The 14,220-nt window shown below is 44.2% G+C and overlaps 1 protein-coding gene across 7 annotated transcripts in view; it reads right to left on the reverse strand.

Moving 5' to 3' along the window:
* The window catches only part of pde4ba (phosphodiesterase 4B, cAMP-specific a), a 341,912-nt gene that overhangs the window by 18,516 nt on the left and 309,176 nt on the right, over positions 1 to 14,220 (reverse strand). For 6 of the 7 annotated variants that reach the window (XR_016496356.1, XR_016496357.1, XR_016496358.1 and 3 more), the window contains one exon: positions 10,181 to 10,293. Coding sequence is in view for 4 of the 7 variants with exons in the window: in XM_090236202.1 (XP_090092328.1) it covers positions 10,181 to 10,293 (113 nt within the window). In the remaining 3 variants the exon portion in view is untranslated. Of the gene's footprint in view, positions 1 to 7,402; positions 7,631 to 10,180; positions 10,294 to 14,220 lie in introns of those variants that run through there. The other variant, XM_090236204.1, reaches the window with a different exon arrangement.

Below are 14,220 nucleotides of genomic sequence, written 5' to 3' on the forward strand. Positions count from 1 at the left end.
GAGAAGACACCAAAGAGACGGAGTGAGAGAAAACACCAAAGAGACGAAGCGAGAGAATACACCAGAGAGACGGAGCGAGAGGAAACACCAAAGAGACGGAGCGAGAAAAAACACCAAAGAGACGGAGCGAGAAAACACCAGAAAGACGGAGCGAGAAAACACCAGAGAGACGGAGCGAGAGAAAACACCAGAGAGACGGAGCGAGAGAAAACACCAGAGAGACGGAGCGAGAGACAACACCAGAGACGGAGCGAGAGAAAACACCAGAGAGACGGAGCGAGAAAAAACACCAGAGAGACGGAGCGAGAGAAAACACCAGAGAGACGGAGCGAGAGAAAACACCAGAGAGACGGAGCGAGAGAAAACACCAGAGAGACAGAGCGAGAGAAAACACCAGAGAGACGGAGCGAGAAAAAACACCAGAGAGACGGAGCGAGAGAAAACACCAGAGAGACGGAGCGAGAAGACACCAAAGAGACGGAGCGAGAGAAAACACCTGAGAGACGGAGCGAGAAAACACCAGAGAGACGGAGCGAGATGAAACACCAGAGAGACGGAGCGAGAGAAAACACCTGAGAGACGGAGCGAGAAAACACCAGAGAGACGGAGCGAGAGACAACACCAGAGAGACGGAGCGAGAAAACACCAGAGAGACAGAGCGAGAGAAAACACCAGAGAGACGGAGTGAGAGAAAACACCAGAGAGACGGAGCGAGAGAAAACACCAGAGAGATGGAGCGAGAGAAAACACCAGAGAGACGGAGCGAGAAAACACCAGAGAGACGGAGCGAGAAAACACCAGAGAGACGGAGCGAGAAAACACCAGAGATGGAGGGAGAGAAAACACCAGAGAGATGGAGTGAGGGAAAACACCAGAGAGACAGAGCGAGAAAACACCAGAGACGGAGCGAGAGAAAACACCAGAGAGACGGAGGGAGAGAAAACACCAGAGAGACGGAGCGAGAGAAAACACCAGAGAGATGGAGTGAGAGAACACCAGAGAGACGGAGCGAGAGAAAACACCAGAGAGACGGAGTGAGAGAAAACACCAGAGAGACGGAGCGAGAGAAAACACCAGAGAGATGGGAGTGAGAGAAAACACCAGAGAGACGGAGCGAGAAAACACCAGAGAGATGGAGTGAGAGAACACCAGAGAGACGGAGTGAGAGAAAACACCAGAGAGACGGAGTGAGAGAAAACACCAGAGAGATGGGAGTGAGAGAAAACACCAGAGAGACGGAGCGAGAAAACAGCTTCATGTGACCATGGAGAGTGGTGAGGCTGGCTGGCTAGTGGCAGTTTCAGTGAGAGTAGGTTTCCCCCTCTGAACACCGCAGCCCAGCTGTCACCATGACACACCAGGGTTCCCTGCTGAGTTAAAATCACTAGTCCCGCATTCCTCCCTCTTTCATTCCACCTCTTCCTCACTCAGTCACTTAAATGTCCATTTCTCTCTTTGCTGCCACTTGCTAACAGTATAATTAATTTTAGTGTCTCGCCACACTTTCCCTCTCTTTCCCTCTCTTTCCCTCTCTCTCTCTCTCTCGTTCTCTCTCGCTACTGCTCTCTCTCTCTCTCTCTCTCTCTCTCTCTCTCTCCCTCTCCTATGTTCAATGGGCTGCCTGTTCTAGTAGAAGACAGAGACTGGAGGCCATCAGTTAATAGAGCTATGAGCTATAATTTCCTCTCAGCAAGGTTTCTTAATGCTCATTGTGAAACCTTCATCCAGGATGGAGAGGAATATCCATGATTGTGAAACTGAGTGTTCTCATATAAGAGCTTGTTTGTATGAAATGGTAAACAAACCTTTACCAGGAACCTCCTATCGAGCAGAATACACGTGTGTTGGGAAAGATGATGGAGAGATTAAAGCTTTCACATTATCCTCCCTCTGCAAACCAAGAAAGGGAGGAGGGTGGAGGAATGGAGTTAAACATTAAAAAAGAAGAAGAAGCCCTCTTTATATAAAACTACATAATAAATAATATGAGAAATATAACAGCGGGAGATGTCTCAGTGATGGAGGAGCTAGACAGTAGCCTCCAGGCAGAGGACACACACACACACACACACACACACACACACACACACACACACACACACACACACACACACACACACACACACACACACACACACACACACACACACACACACACACACACACACACACACACACACACACACACACACACACACACACACACACACACACACACTATAGCTAAACAACAACCGACAACAATCCAATCTCCTCTCATCAGAACTCAGCATTTGTCACCTCTCTATACCACACACACCATATCCCATACACACACTACAGCCCTCTGTGTGTGTTACATTCCCACTGCATCTCTCCCTACTTCCTTTCTCTTTCTGTGTTGATCTGTTTAGGGATGCCCCACCCGTGGAGATCTTAATGAATCTATATGAGCTGCCTGTGAATGAGATTGAGATTTAATGTTAATATTGGATGAGTTGAGTGTTGATGCTTCATTCAGATAAGACAGAGGTGAATGGAGGGTATTTACCTCCTGCTGTGGAGCCCACCTCTCTGACACCGGAGATCACCTCTATGACACCGGAGATCGCCTCTCTGACACCGGAGCTCACCTCTCTGACACCGGAGCTCAGCTGTCTGACACCGGAGATCGCCTCTCTGACACCGGAGCTCAACTCTCTGACACCGGAGCTCAACTCTCTGACACCGGAGCTCAACTCTCTGACACCGGAGCTCAACTCTCTGACACCGGAGCTCAACTATTTGACACCGGAGCTCACCTCTCTGACACCGGAGCTCAACACTTCTGACACCGGAGCTCAACACTTCTGACACCAGAGCTCTCCCTCTCTCTGCTTTTCCGCCCTCCGTTATTTCACTATCTCTATCACTTTGTAACCTTTTCTCTCTCCCCACCCTCTCTCCCCTCCCTCTCTCCCACCCCACCCTCTCTCCCCACCCTCTCTCCCCTCTCTCTCTCCCCACCCTCTCTCCCTCCCCTCTCTCTCCCCACCCTTTCTCCCCACCCTCTCTCCCCACCCTCTCTCCCCACCCTCTCTCCCCTCTCTCTCTCCCCACCCTCTCTCCCCTCTCTCTCTCCCCACCCTCTCTCCCCACCCTCTCTCCCCTCTCTCTCTCCCCACCCTCTCTCCCCACCCTCTCTCCCCTCTCTCTCTCCCCACCCTCTCTCCCCTCTCTCTCTCCCCTCCCTCTCTCCCCACCAACGGAAGACAGACAGACAGACAGACAAGCAGGAGCATAGGCTCTCTCTTTCCTTCATGTACTGTGGCATCTTTTGAAATTACTTGAGTTAATAACACCACTGATTGAGGACCTCCAAACTCAACATTATATTTAATTTCCTCTTCCAGCCACGAGTGGGCACTATGTCCTCAGACAGGCTGCAGCTGAATAGAGTGTAAAACATGACTCTTGCTCAACGTGGGGGATTTGTAAAGTAAAAGTCCATGTTTTTATCAAATGTTCCGTAACTTCAGCACGCACAAATTCAGTGCCAGGTAATCTTATCTAGTTGCCTTTGATTCCCCAGCCTTGGTAAACATATGACACACAGTGACTACACTGTGGTTATGATGGGGTAAGACTGACCATGACATATGTTTCTTCAGTACGTTTACAGATAGAGACCAGCCTCATAGAGAGTTTGTATACACACTACCTCTCACTTCCTCTAACTGACTCACTACAGTCCGGCTCTGGCTGCGAACAACACTGTGTGTATACATAGGTATGCCATCATTAGCTCACAAATAAAAAAGGATGAGGAATTGAGAAACTGCATGACAAAAGAGAAAGAGGAAAATAGATGATTAAAGAGTAAAATAGAGACAAAGAAAGAAAAGAGAAGTAAAGGCAAGTGACTCAACACTTTGACACACAGTGTTTCAGTTCCCCTCAGAGAGGGTTCAGTTGTGGTCAGCTGCTCTATCTAAACCTCCAGAGAGAGATCAGCTCTATCTAAACCCACAGAGAGAGATCAGCTCTATCTAAACCTCCAGAGAGAGATCAGCTCTATCTAAACCAGAGAGAGATCAGCTCTATCTAAACCCACAGAGAGAGATCAGCTCTATCTAAACCTCCAGAGAGAGATCAGCTCTATCTAATCCTCAAGAGAGAGATCAGCTCTATCTAAACCTCCAGAGAGAGATCAGCTCTATCTACACCTCAAGAGAGAGATCAGCTCTATCTAAACCCACAGAGAGAGATCAGCTCTATCTAAACCTCCAGAGAGAGATCAGCTCTATCTAAACCAGAGAGAGATCAGCTCTATCTAAAACCACAGAGAGAGATCAGCTCTATCTAAACCTCCAGAGAGAGATCAGCTCTATCTAAACCTCAAGAGAGAGATCAGCTTTATCTAAACCCCCAGGGAGAGATCAGCTCTATCTAAACCTCCAGAGAGAGATCAGCTCTATCTAAACCCACAGAGAGAGATCAGCTCTATCTAAACCTCCAGAGAGAGATCAGCTCTATCTAAACCTCAAGAGAGAGATCAGCTTTATCTAAACCCCCAGGGAGAGATCAGCTCTATCTAAACCCCCAGAGAGAGATCAGCTCTATCTAAACCTCAAGAGAGAGATCAGCTCTATCTAAACCCCCAGGGAGAGATCAGCTCTATCTAAACCCCCAGAGAGAGATCAGCTCTATCTAAACCTCAAGAGAGAGATCAGCTCTATCTAAACCAGAGAGAGATCAGCTCTATCTAAACCTCCAGAGAGAGATCAGCTCTATCTAAACCTCCAGAGAGAGATCAGCTCTATCTAAACCCACAGAGAGAGATCAGCTCTATCTAAACCTCCAGAGAGAGATCAGCTCTATCTAAACCTCCAGAGAGAGATCAGCTCTATCTAAACCTCCAGAGAGAGATCAGCTCTATCTAAACCTCCAGAGAGAGATCAGCTCTATCTAAACCTCCAGAGAGAGATCAGCTCTATCTAAACCTCCAGAGAGAGATCAGCTCTATCTAAACCTCCAGAGAGAGATCAGCTCTATCTAAACCTACAGAGAGAGATCAGCTCTATCTAAACCTCCAGAGAGAGATCAGCTCTATCTAAACCCACAGAGAGAGACCAGCTCTATCTAAACCTCCAGAGAGAGAGAGAGATCGATCAGCTCAATCTAAACATACAGAGAGAGAGATCAGCTCTATCTAAACCTCCAGAGAGAGAGAGAGAGAGAGAGAGAGAGAGAGAGAGAGAGAGAGAGAGAGCTTATCTCTCTCTCTATCTAAACCTACAGAGAGAGAGAGATCAGCTCTATCTAACCCTCCAGAGAGAGATCAGCTCTATCTAAACCTACAGAGAGAGAGAGAGAGAGATCAGCTCTATCTAAACCTCCAGAAAGAGAGATCAGTCAGAGACACGAACACTCTCCTCGTTGCCTTCATGTGTAGGTGTTTAGGTGCTCAATACCACCTCACCATAGATGTCAACTCTTTCACACAAATCACCTGAAAGCATGACCTAAAAATCAACAGGATGTTTAAGGACCACCTAGAAATCAACAGGATGTTTAAGGACCACCTAGAAATCAACAGGATGTTTAAGGACCACCTAGAAATCAACAGGATGTTTAAGCATGACCTAGAAATCAACAGGATGTTTAAACACCACCTAGAAATCAACAGGATGTTATAGCACCATCTAGAAAATCAACAGGATGTTATAGCACCATCTAGAAATCAACAGGATGTTATAGCACCATCTAGAAATCAACAGGATGTTTAGCACCATCTAGAAATCAACAGGATGTTTAGCACAATCTAGAAATCAACAGGATGTTATAGCACCATCTAGAAATCAACAGGATGTTTAGCACAATCTAGAAATCAACAGGATGTTTAAGCACCATCTAGAAATCAACAGGATGTTTAGCACCATCTAGAAATCAACAGGATGTTTAGCACCATCTAGAAATCAACAGGATTTTTAGCACCATCTAGAAATCAACAGGATGTTTAAGCACCATCTAGAAATCAACAGGATGTTTAAGCACCATCTAGAAATCAACACGATGTTTAAGCACCATCTAGAAATCAACAGGATGTTTAAGCACCACCTAGAAATCAACAGGATGTTATAGCACCATCTAGAAATCAACAGGATGTTTAAGCACCATCTAGAAATCAACAGGATGTTTAAGCACCATCTAGAAATCAACAGGATGTTTAAGCACCATCTAGAAATCAACAGGATGTTTAGCACCACCTAGAAATCAACAGGATGTTATAGCACCATCTAGAAATCAACAGGATGCTTCACACAACTTTGTGATGTAAAGAAAAGCATTGTAGTTTTGTCTTTGAAGAGGCCTTTGTATGAGAGTGAGATGGCTTAGAGAAGCTCCAAATGTTCACAGCAAACTCAATTCATAACTCAACCTTAATAAAGGCGTTGGTTGGTGACTGACTGACTGCAGCACAGTGACCCTGTCCCCCGGTCTCCTCTCCCTCAATGCAGCAGGGCATGTAAACACCCCTTACAGTGCATTCGGAAAGTATTCAGACACCTTGACCTTTTCCACATTTGGTTACGTTAGAGCCTTATAGTAAAATGGATTACATAAAAAAAAAAATCCTTATCAATCTACTTTCCAAATGCACTGTATCAGCCAGGCCACATTCCACATTAACTCAACAACTTGGTTTGGACACTTTCAGATGCATCAGAGATTAACGGAAATAAAAAAGTTGTTATTCTCTTTTAACACATCCCGTTTGTTACAACCGAGATGGTGGAAGAAGATCCATAAAATAACAACAAAGGAATGTCCTTAAATACATTCAACCAACTGCCGCAAATGACTGTCAACTCTTAACGACTCTCAAAAAAATCGACTTTCTATAATATTGAACTAACTTAATGAACTGATTAGAATTCATCAGTGCACTCTCAAAGCAGTAGCACAGAAACTCGACTGAGAGACCCACACAGGCTTGACTCTATCTGCAGGGCACAGCCTTACTCAGACAAAGCATCCTAGATTGTTGCAGCTTTACACAGAGGTGCACTCCGCTGTAGTCAAGACAAAGAACCAGCATGGAATCCATTTAACTTGGTGTACTTCTCAAAATCGTACAAAATATCCCAGATAAAGTATGCACAAAATATCATAAGGTATGCATAAAATATCATAAGGTATGCACAAAATATAATTATAAAGACTTGCAGGCAGATAAATAACTTTTCCAGAGACGTAGAAGCAGCATAAAACAAAACTAGACTCAGTAAACCATGCAGCATTGGCAAAAACCCAAAAGCAACTGCCCATGACACAAGAAATGACCTTTGAAGAACTTTTGAAGAACTCCAAAACAAATAAGTGCATTAAAAGCTTCAAACTAGGAAAAATCTTCAACCAATCGAATCCAAGATAATTTTACCTTCCTCCAGCCGTTAAGTTTTCCTAACTTTCTCTCTTTCTTTTCCAGGCAGCAGGCTCCCATCTTGTGTGTGTGAGCGTCTTGGTTGGGTTAAGTCCTGTAGAGAGTCTGGGCTCGCAGGAAGCAGTCTGGATGTACTGAGACTATGAGTAAGGTCCAAGCCTCAGGCTCTGACGTGGGGAGGGTTGGGAAACGGCGTGCCGGGTGTGTGTGCGTGAGTGTGTTTCTGCTCGACGCACACATCCCTTCTCCGGTAGTTCCGCCTCTCTCACCCTGACAGTCTACTGCCTGTTCTCTAACCTAGTGTTGCAGCAACCAGCATCAGGGTAACATGTTATACACTGTCAATAAAACTGTTATCAATGACATGATCTCTCTGATATTTCTGTTGTTAGTCCAAACAGTGGAGTTCCATGTGAAGCAGTAGAAAGTTGTATGATACCCTAGTTCTCTTGATTTAACCTGTTCAAACTCATCCAGGTGAGAGTTTGAATCCCAGAGAAGGAAAATAAACAGTCAAACTTGATATTGTCGTTGACTCCTACACAGAAGCTACACGTTTGAGCAAGAGCATATCACTTACAGGCAATCTGATACAATCAGAGGGCCAGTCAGACAGCCAGCCAGCCAGCCAGCCAGCCAGCCAGCCAGCCAGACAGACAGACAGACAGACTAGACACTGATACAGTCAGAGGGCCAGACAGACTAGACACTGATACAGTCAGAGGGCCAGACAGACAGCCAGCCAGCCAGCCAGCCAGCCAGACAGACAGTCAGTCAGAGGGCCAGACAGACTAGACACTGATACAGTCAGAGGGCCAGACAGACAGCCAGACAGACAGACAGACAGACAGTCAGACAGAGGGCCAGACAGACTAGACACTGATACAGTCAGAGGACCAGACAGACAGACAGACAGACAGACAGACTAGACACTGATACAGACAGACAGACAGACAGACAGACAGACAGACAGACAGACTAGACACTGATACAGTCAGACAGACAGACAGACAGACAGACAGACAGACTAGACACTGATACAGTCAGACAGACAGACAGACAGTGACAAAGTTCAGTGCTCTTTACCATGGGGATGTTTTACTGGAATTAGTCTGTAGACTTTCCCGCCTTTTACTACGGTTTCAAATGCTGTCAGATCTTCAAGAATTGTGTCTCCAACCTCATCTGAAAGTGTTATCTAAGACATGTTTGTATTATCTTCATGACAGTGAATGCAGCATCATGCTCAATGCTACTCTGTGAAAGTTGTGTAACGTTATCAGTGGACAGTAGAAACACAGGAGATGATCTTGATCAAGTGTTTCAACCACGCTCAAAGACTGCTCAGTTTAAACGAATGGGATCAGTGTTCACTGTTCAAATAACCTCTCCCTACTGTTTGTTGGACTGATCTAATAAGTGTCTAATATTATCTTATCATCACAACGACCAAAATAATTGTGAAAGCTGAACCAGTATCGCCCTCAGGGCAGCATAGGGAGTAGAAGGGAGATTCTTAAGACTGAATCAGAACAGTTTGAGTCAGCATGCATCAGTGACTCCTCCATCAGTCATTCAGTCTGCCCATGTGACCGTTTAGGCTGGGCTAGCTTCTCAGTCTGTCTCCACATGGGTTTCTTGTTTTTGGCCTTTTTCCAACCAAGGTGAAGAAGTTTCCATCAATAATCTGTCCGTTGTTCAGTGAGTCTGTCGAGTGACTAAACCTAATTTGCCCAGTGACTCACAATCACTTTCTATATCCTTTTGCCTGTCAGTCAGTGATTCAGTTAGCCAGTCAGTCCCTGTGGTGTGTGTGTGTGTGTGTGTGTGTGTGTGTGAGCTCCTCCATTGTATTTAGGAAAAAGTCCCTTCTGTCCTGCATGTGTCCTGATGACGAAAGCATTGGGTCAAATAAACAGGACCATTAACCCTGCCCCAAGGCATTCTGGGAGCTCTATTGTAGTCTGATCTGAGTGAGTATCAGGAAGGAAACAGGAAGACAGAGTCAAGCAGCGCAAGGGTCTTCAGCATCTCGCACACACGCACACACACGCACACACACACACACACACACACACACACACACACACACACACACACACACACACACACACACACACACACACACACACACACACACAACTCTTCCCCTCCAGTGTATTGTTTGACCCAATGCAGGACCGGTGACATCCTGTTGTCCAGCTTCTACAACAATAATGAGCTTTTCTTCCTATGTTTGCAGAATTTAACAAGAGTAAACTTGAAATTGCATTAAATTGTGCATGACATATTTGATCAATGCAATTGTTTTCTATGGAAAATTGCACATTACAGTGCAATACAGTAGTTACATGCAGCTGATTTGCATGAGAATGCAACAGTCAAAGGAGACTCTGGAGTATAAGTTTAAGCATAAGAGGGACCATGGATGGTCCCTGACTGTACTTATGGTACAGGTACACTGCTGACATGGCCCCTGGCTGGCACTGCTATTAATAACTAGCAGAACACTTACAAAACTACCCAGCAACTTCAGTTCTCACGGATTCAACGGGAAAATGCAAAAGTCAAAATGCACTCAAGAGTCAAAATCCCGAACAAACTAAGTCCATTACTGGACTTGGAGATATTGGACATTGTGACATATAGTAGTTAGTTGCCAGCTCCTTCATAGCAAAGCAGCAGTGGCTGAAAGTTTGGAGGTCAGTGTACAGGTAATAGAGATATGGCTCTGCAGAGGGTTGAAGACATAGGGAGTTTTGAGGTCAATCTTACCTTGTTGGAGGCCATGTCACTGACGGAGCGATAGGTCTGGATGGTCTCCAGCTGGTCCAGACACCAGTCTAGCTCCTCCATGGTCTCCATGGCCAGCTTCTGGTACGACTCGTCTGTCAACAGACACACAGACACAGGGCAGTAGTCAGCAGGGTACAGAGGGTGAAGGCAAGGTGAGAGAGGCTGGCAGGGGGCTGCTGCATGGTGGCCCAGCCTGGTGGTGGAGGGGGCACACGGCACAACGCTCCTTCATCCTAAGCAAGACTAACACTGAGGCTAACTGCTAGTGGGACGCCACAGCTGCTGCACTCTCTCTCTCACACACTGTTACTTGCTCACTCACTGACTGAGTGTTTTTTTTGCTTCTCTCTCTCTCTCTCTCTCTCTCTCTCTCTCAGACGCACTGAATCCCCCCCAACTCATTTACATGAACCCAACTTTGAGAGCAGAAAAACAGCCCCCTCTCAGGAAAACATACAACTCTCAAGTCTTCAAATCAAACACGCACTCATACACACTCCCATCATAAACTGTGTGACACTTTGCACACCAAAGGAAATGTGATGTGTCTCTGTATAACAGTGACTTTACTCCTAGTTATACGTACTGTACATACAGTGAACTCCAAAATATTGGGACAGTGACAATTGTTTGTTTTGGCTCTGTACTCCAGCACTTTGATTTGAAATGATACAATGGCTATGAGGTTAAAGTGCAGACTGACAGCTTCAATTTGAGGGTATTTTCATCCTTATCGGGTGAACCGTTTAGAACTGTTATAGCACTTTTTGTAAATAATCCCCCCATTTTAGGGGACCAAAAGTTTTGGGACAAATTCACTTATATGTCTATTAAAGTAGTGGAAACGTAAGTGTTTGGTCCCATATTCATAGCACACAATGATTCAAAAAATGTGTTGGATGCATTTTCTGTTTGTTTTGGTTGTGTTTCAGATTAGGGGTATGATATTTATGCCTCTGTAACTTTCTCATTCATCATTATTCACGATTCATTCAGGATTATACGTAATCATGGTATCATCCACATTACTGTAGAAGTGATTCTTATTTACAATAAAAGTGACTCCAAAATGACACAATTCATTTTTTGGCCCATTCCTCCATGCAGATCTCCTCTAGAGCAGTGATGTTTTGGGGCTGTTGCTGGGCAACACGGACTTTCAACTCCCTCCAAAGAGTCTTTGTCCTCCAAACACGACGAGTTGAGTTTTTACCAAAAAGTTATATTTTGGTTTCATCTGACCATATGACATTCTCCAAATCTTCTTCTGGATCATACAAATGCTCTTTTGCAAACTTCAGATGGGCCTGGACTGGCTTAAGCAGAGGGACACGTCTGGCACTGTAGGATTTGAGTCCCTGGCGGCGTAGTGTGTTACTGATGGTAGGCTGTGTTACTTTGGTCCCAGCTCTCTGCAGGTCATTCACTAGGCCCCCCCGTGTGGTTCTGGGATTTATGCTCACCGTTCTTGTGATCATGTTGACCCCATGGGGTGAGATCTTGCGTGGAGCCCCAGATCGAGGGAGATTATCAGTGGTCTTGTATGTCTTCCATTTCCTAATAATTGCTCCCACAGTTGATTTCCTCAAACCAAGCTGCTTATCTATTGCAGATTCAGTCTTCCCAGCCTGGTGCAGGTCTACAGTTTTGTTTCTGGTGTCCTTTGACAGCTCTTTGGTCTTGGCCATAGTGGAGTTTGGAGTGTGACTGTTTGAGGTTGTGGACAGGTGTCTTTTATACTGATAACAAGTTCAAACAGATGCCATTAATATAGGTAACGAGTGGAGGACAGAGGAGCCTCTTAAAGAATAAGTTACAGGTCTTTGAAAGCCAGAAATCTTGCTTGTTTGTAGGTGACCAAATACTTATTTTCCACCATAATTTGCAAATTAATTCATTAAAAATCCTACAATGGGATTTTCTGTATTTTTTTCTCCCGCAACAGTGTGTGAAAAAAAATTACCAGCAACAGTGGAAAACCTTGTGAAGACTTACAGAAAACGTTTGACCTCTGTCATTGCCAACAAAGGGTATATAACAAAGTATTGAAATAAACTTTTGTTATTGACCAAATACTTATTTTCCACCATAATTTGCAAATAAATTCATAAAAAATCCTACAATGTGATTTTCTGGATTTTTTTTCCTCATTTTGTCTGTCATAGTTGATGTGTACCTATGATGAAAATTACAGGCCTCTCACATCTTTTTAAGTGGGAGAACTTGCACAATTGGTGGCGGACTAAATACTTTTTTGCCCCACTGTACATAGACTTCAAATCACTGGCCACTTTAATAATTGGAACACTAGTCACTTCAATAATGTTTACATATCTTGCATTACTCATCTCATATGTATATACTGTATTCTATCCTATTCTACTGTATCTTAGTCTATGCCGCTCTGACATTGCTCGTCCAAATATTTATATATGCTTAATTCCATTCCTTTACTTTAGAGTGTGTGTATTGTTAGATATTACTTGTTAGATATTACTGCATCTGTTGGATCTAGAAACACAAGCATTTCGCAACACCCGCAATAACATCTGCTAAACATGTGTATGTGACCAATACAATTTGATTTGGTTTAGCTGGGACTCTGCTACTGAATATTAATGTTCTTCCACACAGTACTGCTCTCAATACACGTGATGCACTATGTTCAGATATTAGACGTCACTACATTTTCAGTCTAGCTTGCAGTGTGTATACATGCTGCAGTGTTTTTCATTCCTGATGTGGCAGCGGGTATCGAAGGTCTTGTGAAAATGCTTAGGCTCAAGTTGGGTTTTTATTTTCGTAATAAGTCATGTTTTTCTTGTGAAGAGAGAAAGAGGCTTGTTTTCGCTACTTTCTCATTAAAATGCAAATCAATTTATAACATTTTTGACATGTGTTTTTCTGGATTTTTTTGTTGTTGTTATTCTGTCTCTCACTGTTCAAATAAACCTACCATTAAAATTATAGACGGATCATTTCTTTGTCAGTGGGAAAACGTACAAAATCAGCAGGGGATCAAAAACTTTTTTTTTTTTTTTTTTTTTTTTTTTTTTTTTTTTTTTTGAAAAAAGTATGGAGTCAGGAGTCAGCTAACCTGGAGTCCAAACAATGAGACGAGATTGGAGATGTTGGTCAGAGCTGCCTTGCCCTATAAAAACCACAAAAAATTGAGTTTGCTATTCACAAAAAGCATTGCCTGATGTGAACCATGCCTCGAACAAAAGAGATCTCAGAAGACCTAAGATGAAGAATTGTTGACTTGCATAAAGCTGGAAAGGGTTACAAAAGTATCTCTAAAAGTCTTGATGTTCATCAGTCCACGGTAAGACAAATTGTCTATAAATGGAGAAAGTTCAGCACTTTTGCTACTCTCCCTAGGAGTGGCCGTCCTGCAAAGAAGACTGCAAGAGCCCAGCGCAGAATGTTCAATGAGGTTAAGAATAATCCTAGAGTGTCAGCTAAAGACTTACAGAAATCTCTGAAACATGCTAAAATCTCTGTTGATGAGTCTACGATACGTAAAACACTAAACAAGAATGGTGTTCATGGGAGGACCTCCCGGAAGAAGCCATCGCTGTCCAAAAAAACCATTGCAGCACATCTGAAGTTTCCAAAAGTACTCTTGGATGTTCCACAGCGCTACTAGCAAAATATTCTGTGGACAAATGAAACTACAGTTGAGTTGTTTGGAAGGAACACACAACACAGAGGGGAGAAAAAGGCACAGCATACCAACATCAAAACCTCATCCCAACTGTAAAGCATGGTGGAGGGAGCATCATGATTTGGGTCTGCTTTGCTGCCTCAGGGCCTGGACAGTTTGCTATCATCAACGGAAAAATGAATTACCAAGACATTTTGCAGGAGAATGTTAGGCTATCTGTCCGCCAATTGAAGCTCAACAGAAGTTGGGAATGCAACAGGACAACAACCCAAAAACACAGAAGTAAATCAACAACAGAATGGCTTCAACAGAAGAAAACACGCCTTCTGGAGTGGCCCTGACCTCAACCTGA

This window comes from Oncorhynchus mykiss, chromosome 5 (assembly GCF_057628025.1).
Source record: "Oncorhynchus mykiss isolate SJ-2025 chromosome 5, ASM5762802v1, whole genome shotgun sequence".
Lineage (NCBI taxonomy): Eukaryota > Metazoa > Chordata > Actinopteri > Salmoniformes > Salmonidae > Oncorhynchus > Oncorhynchus mykiss.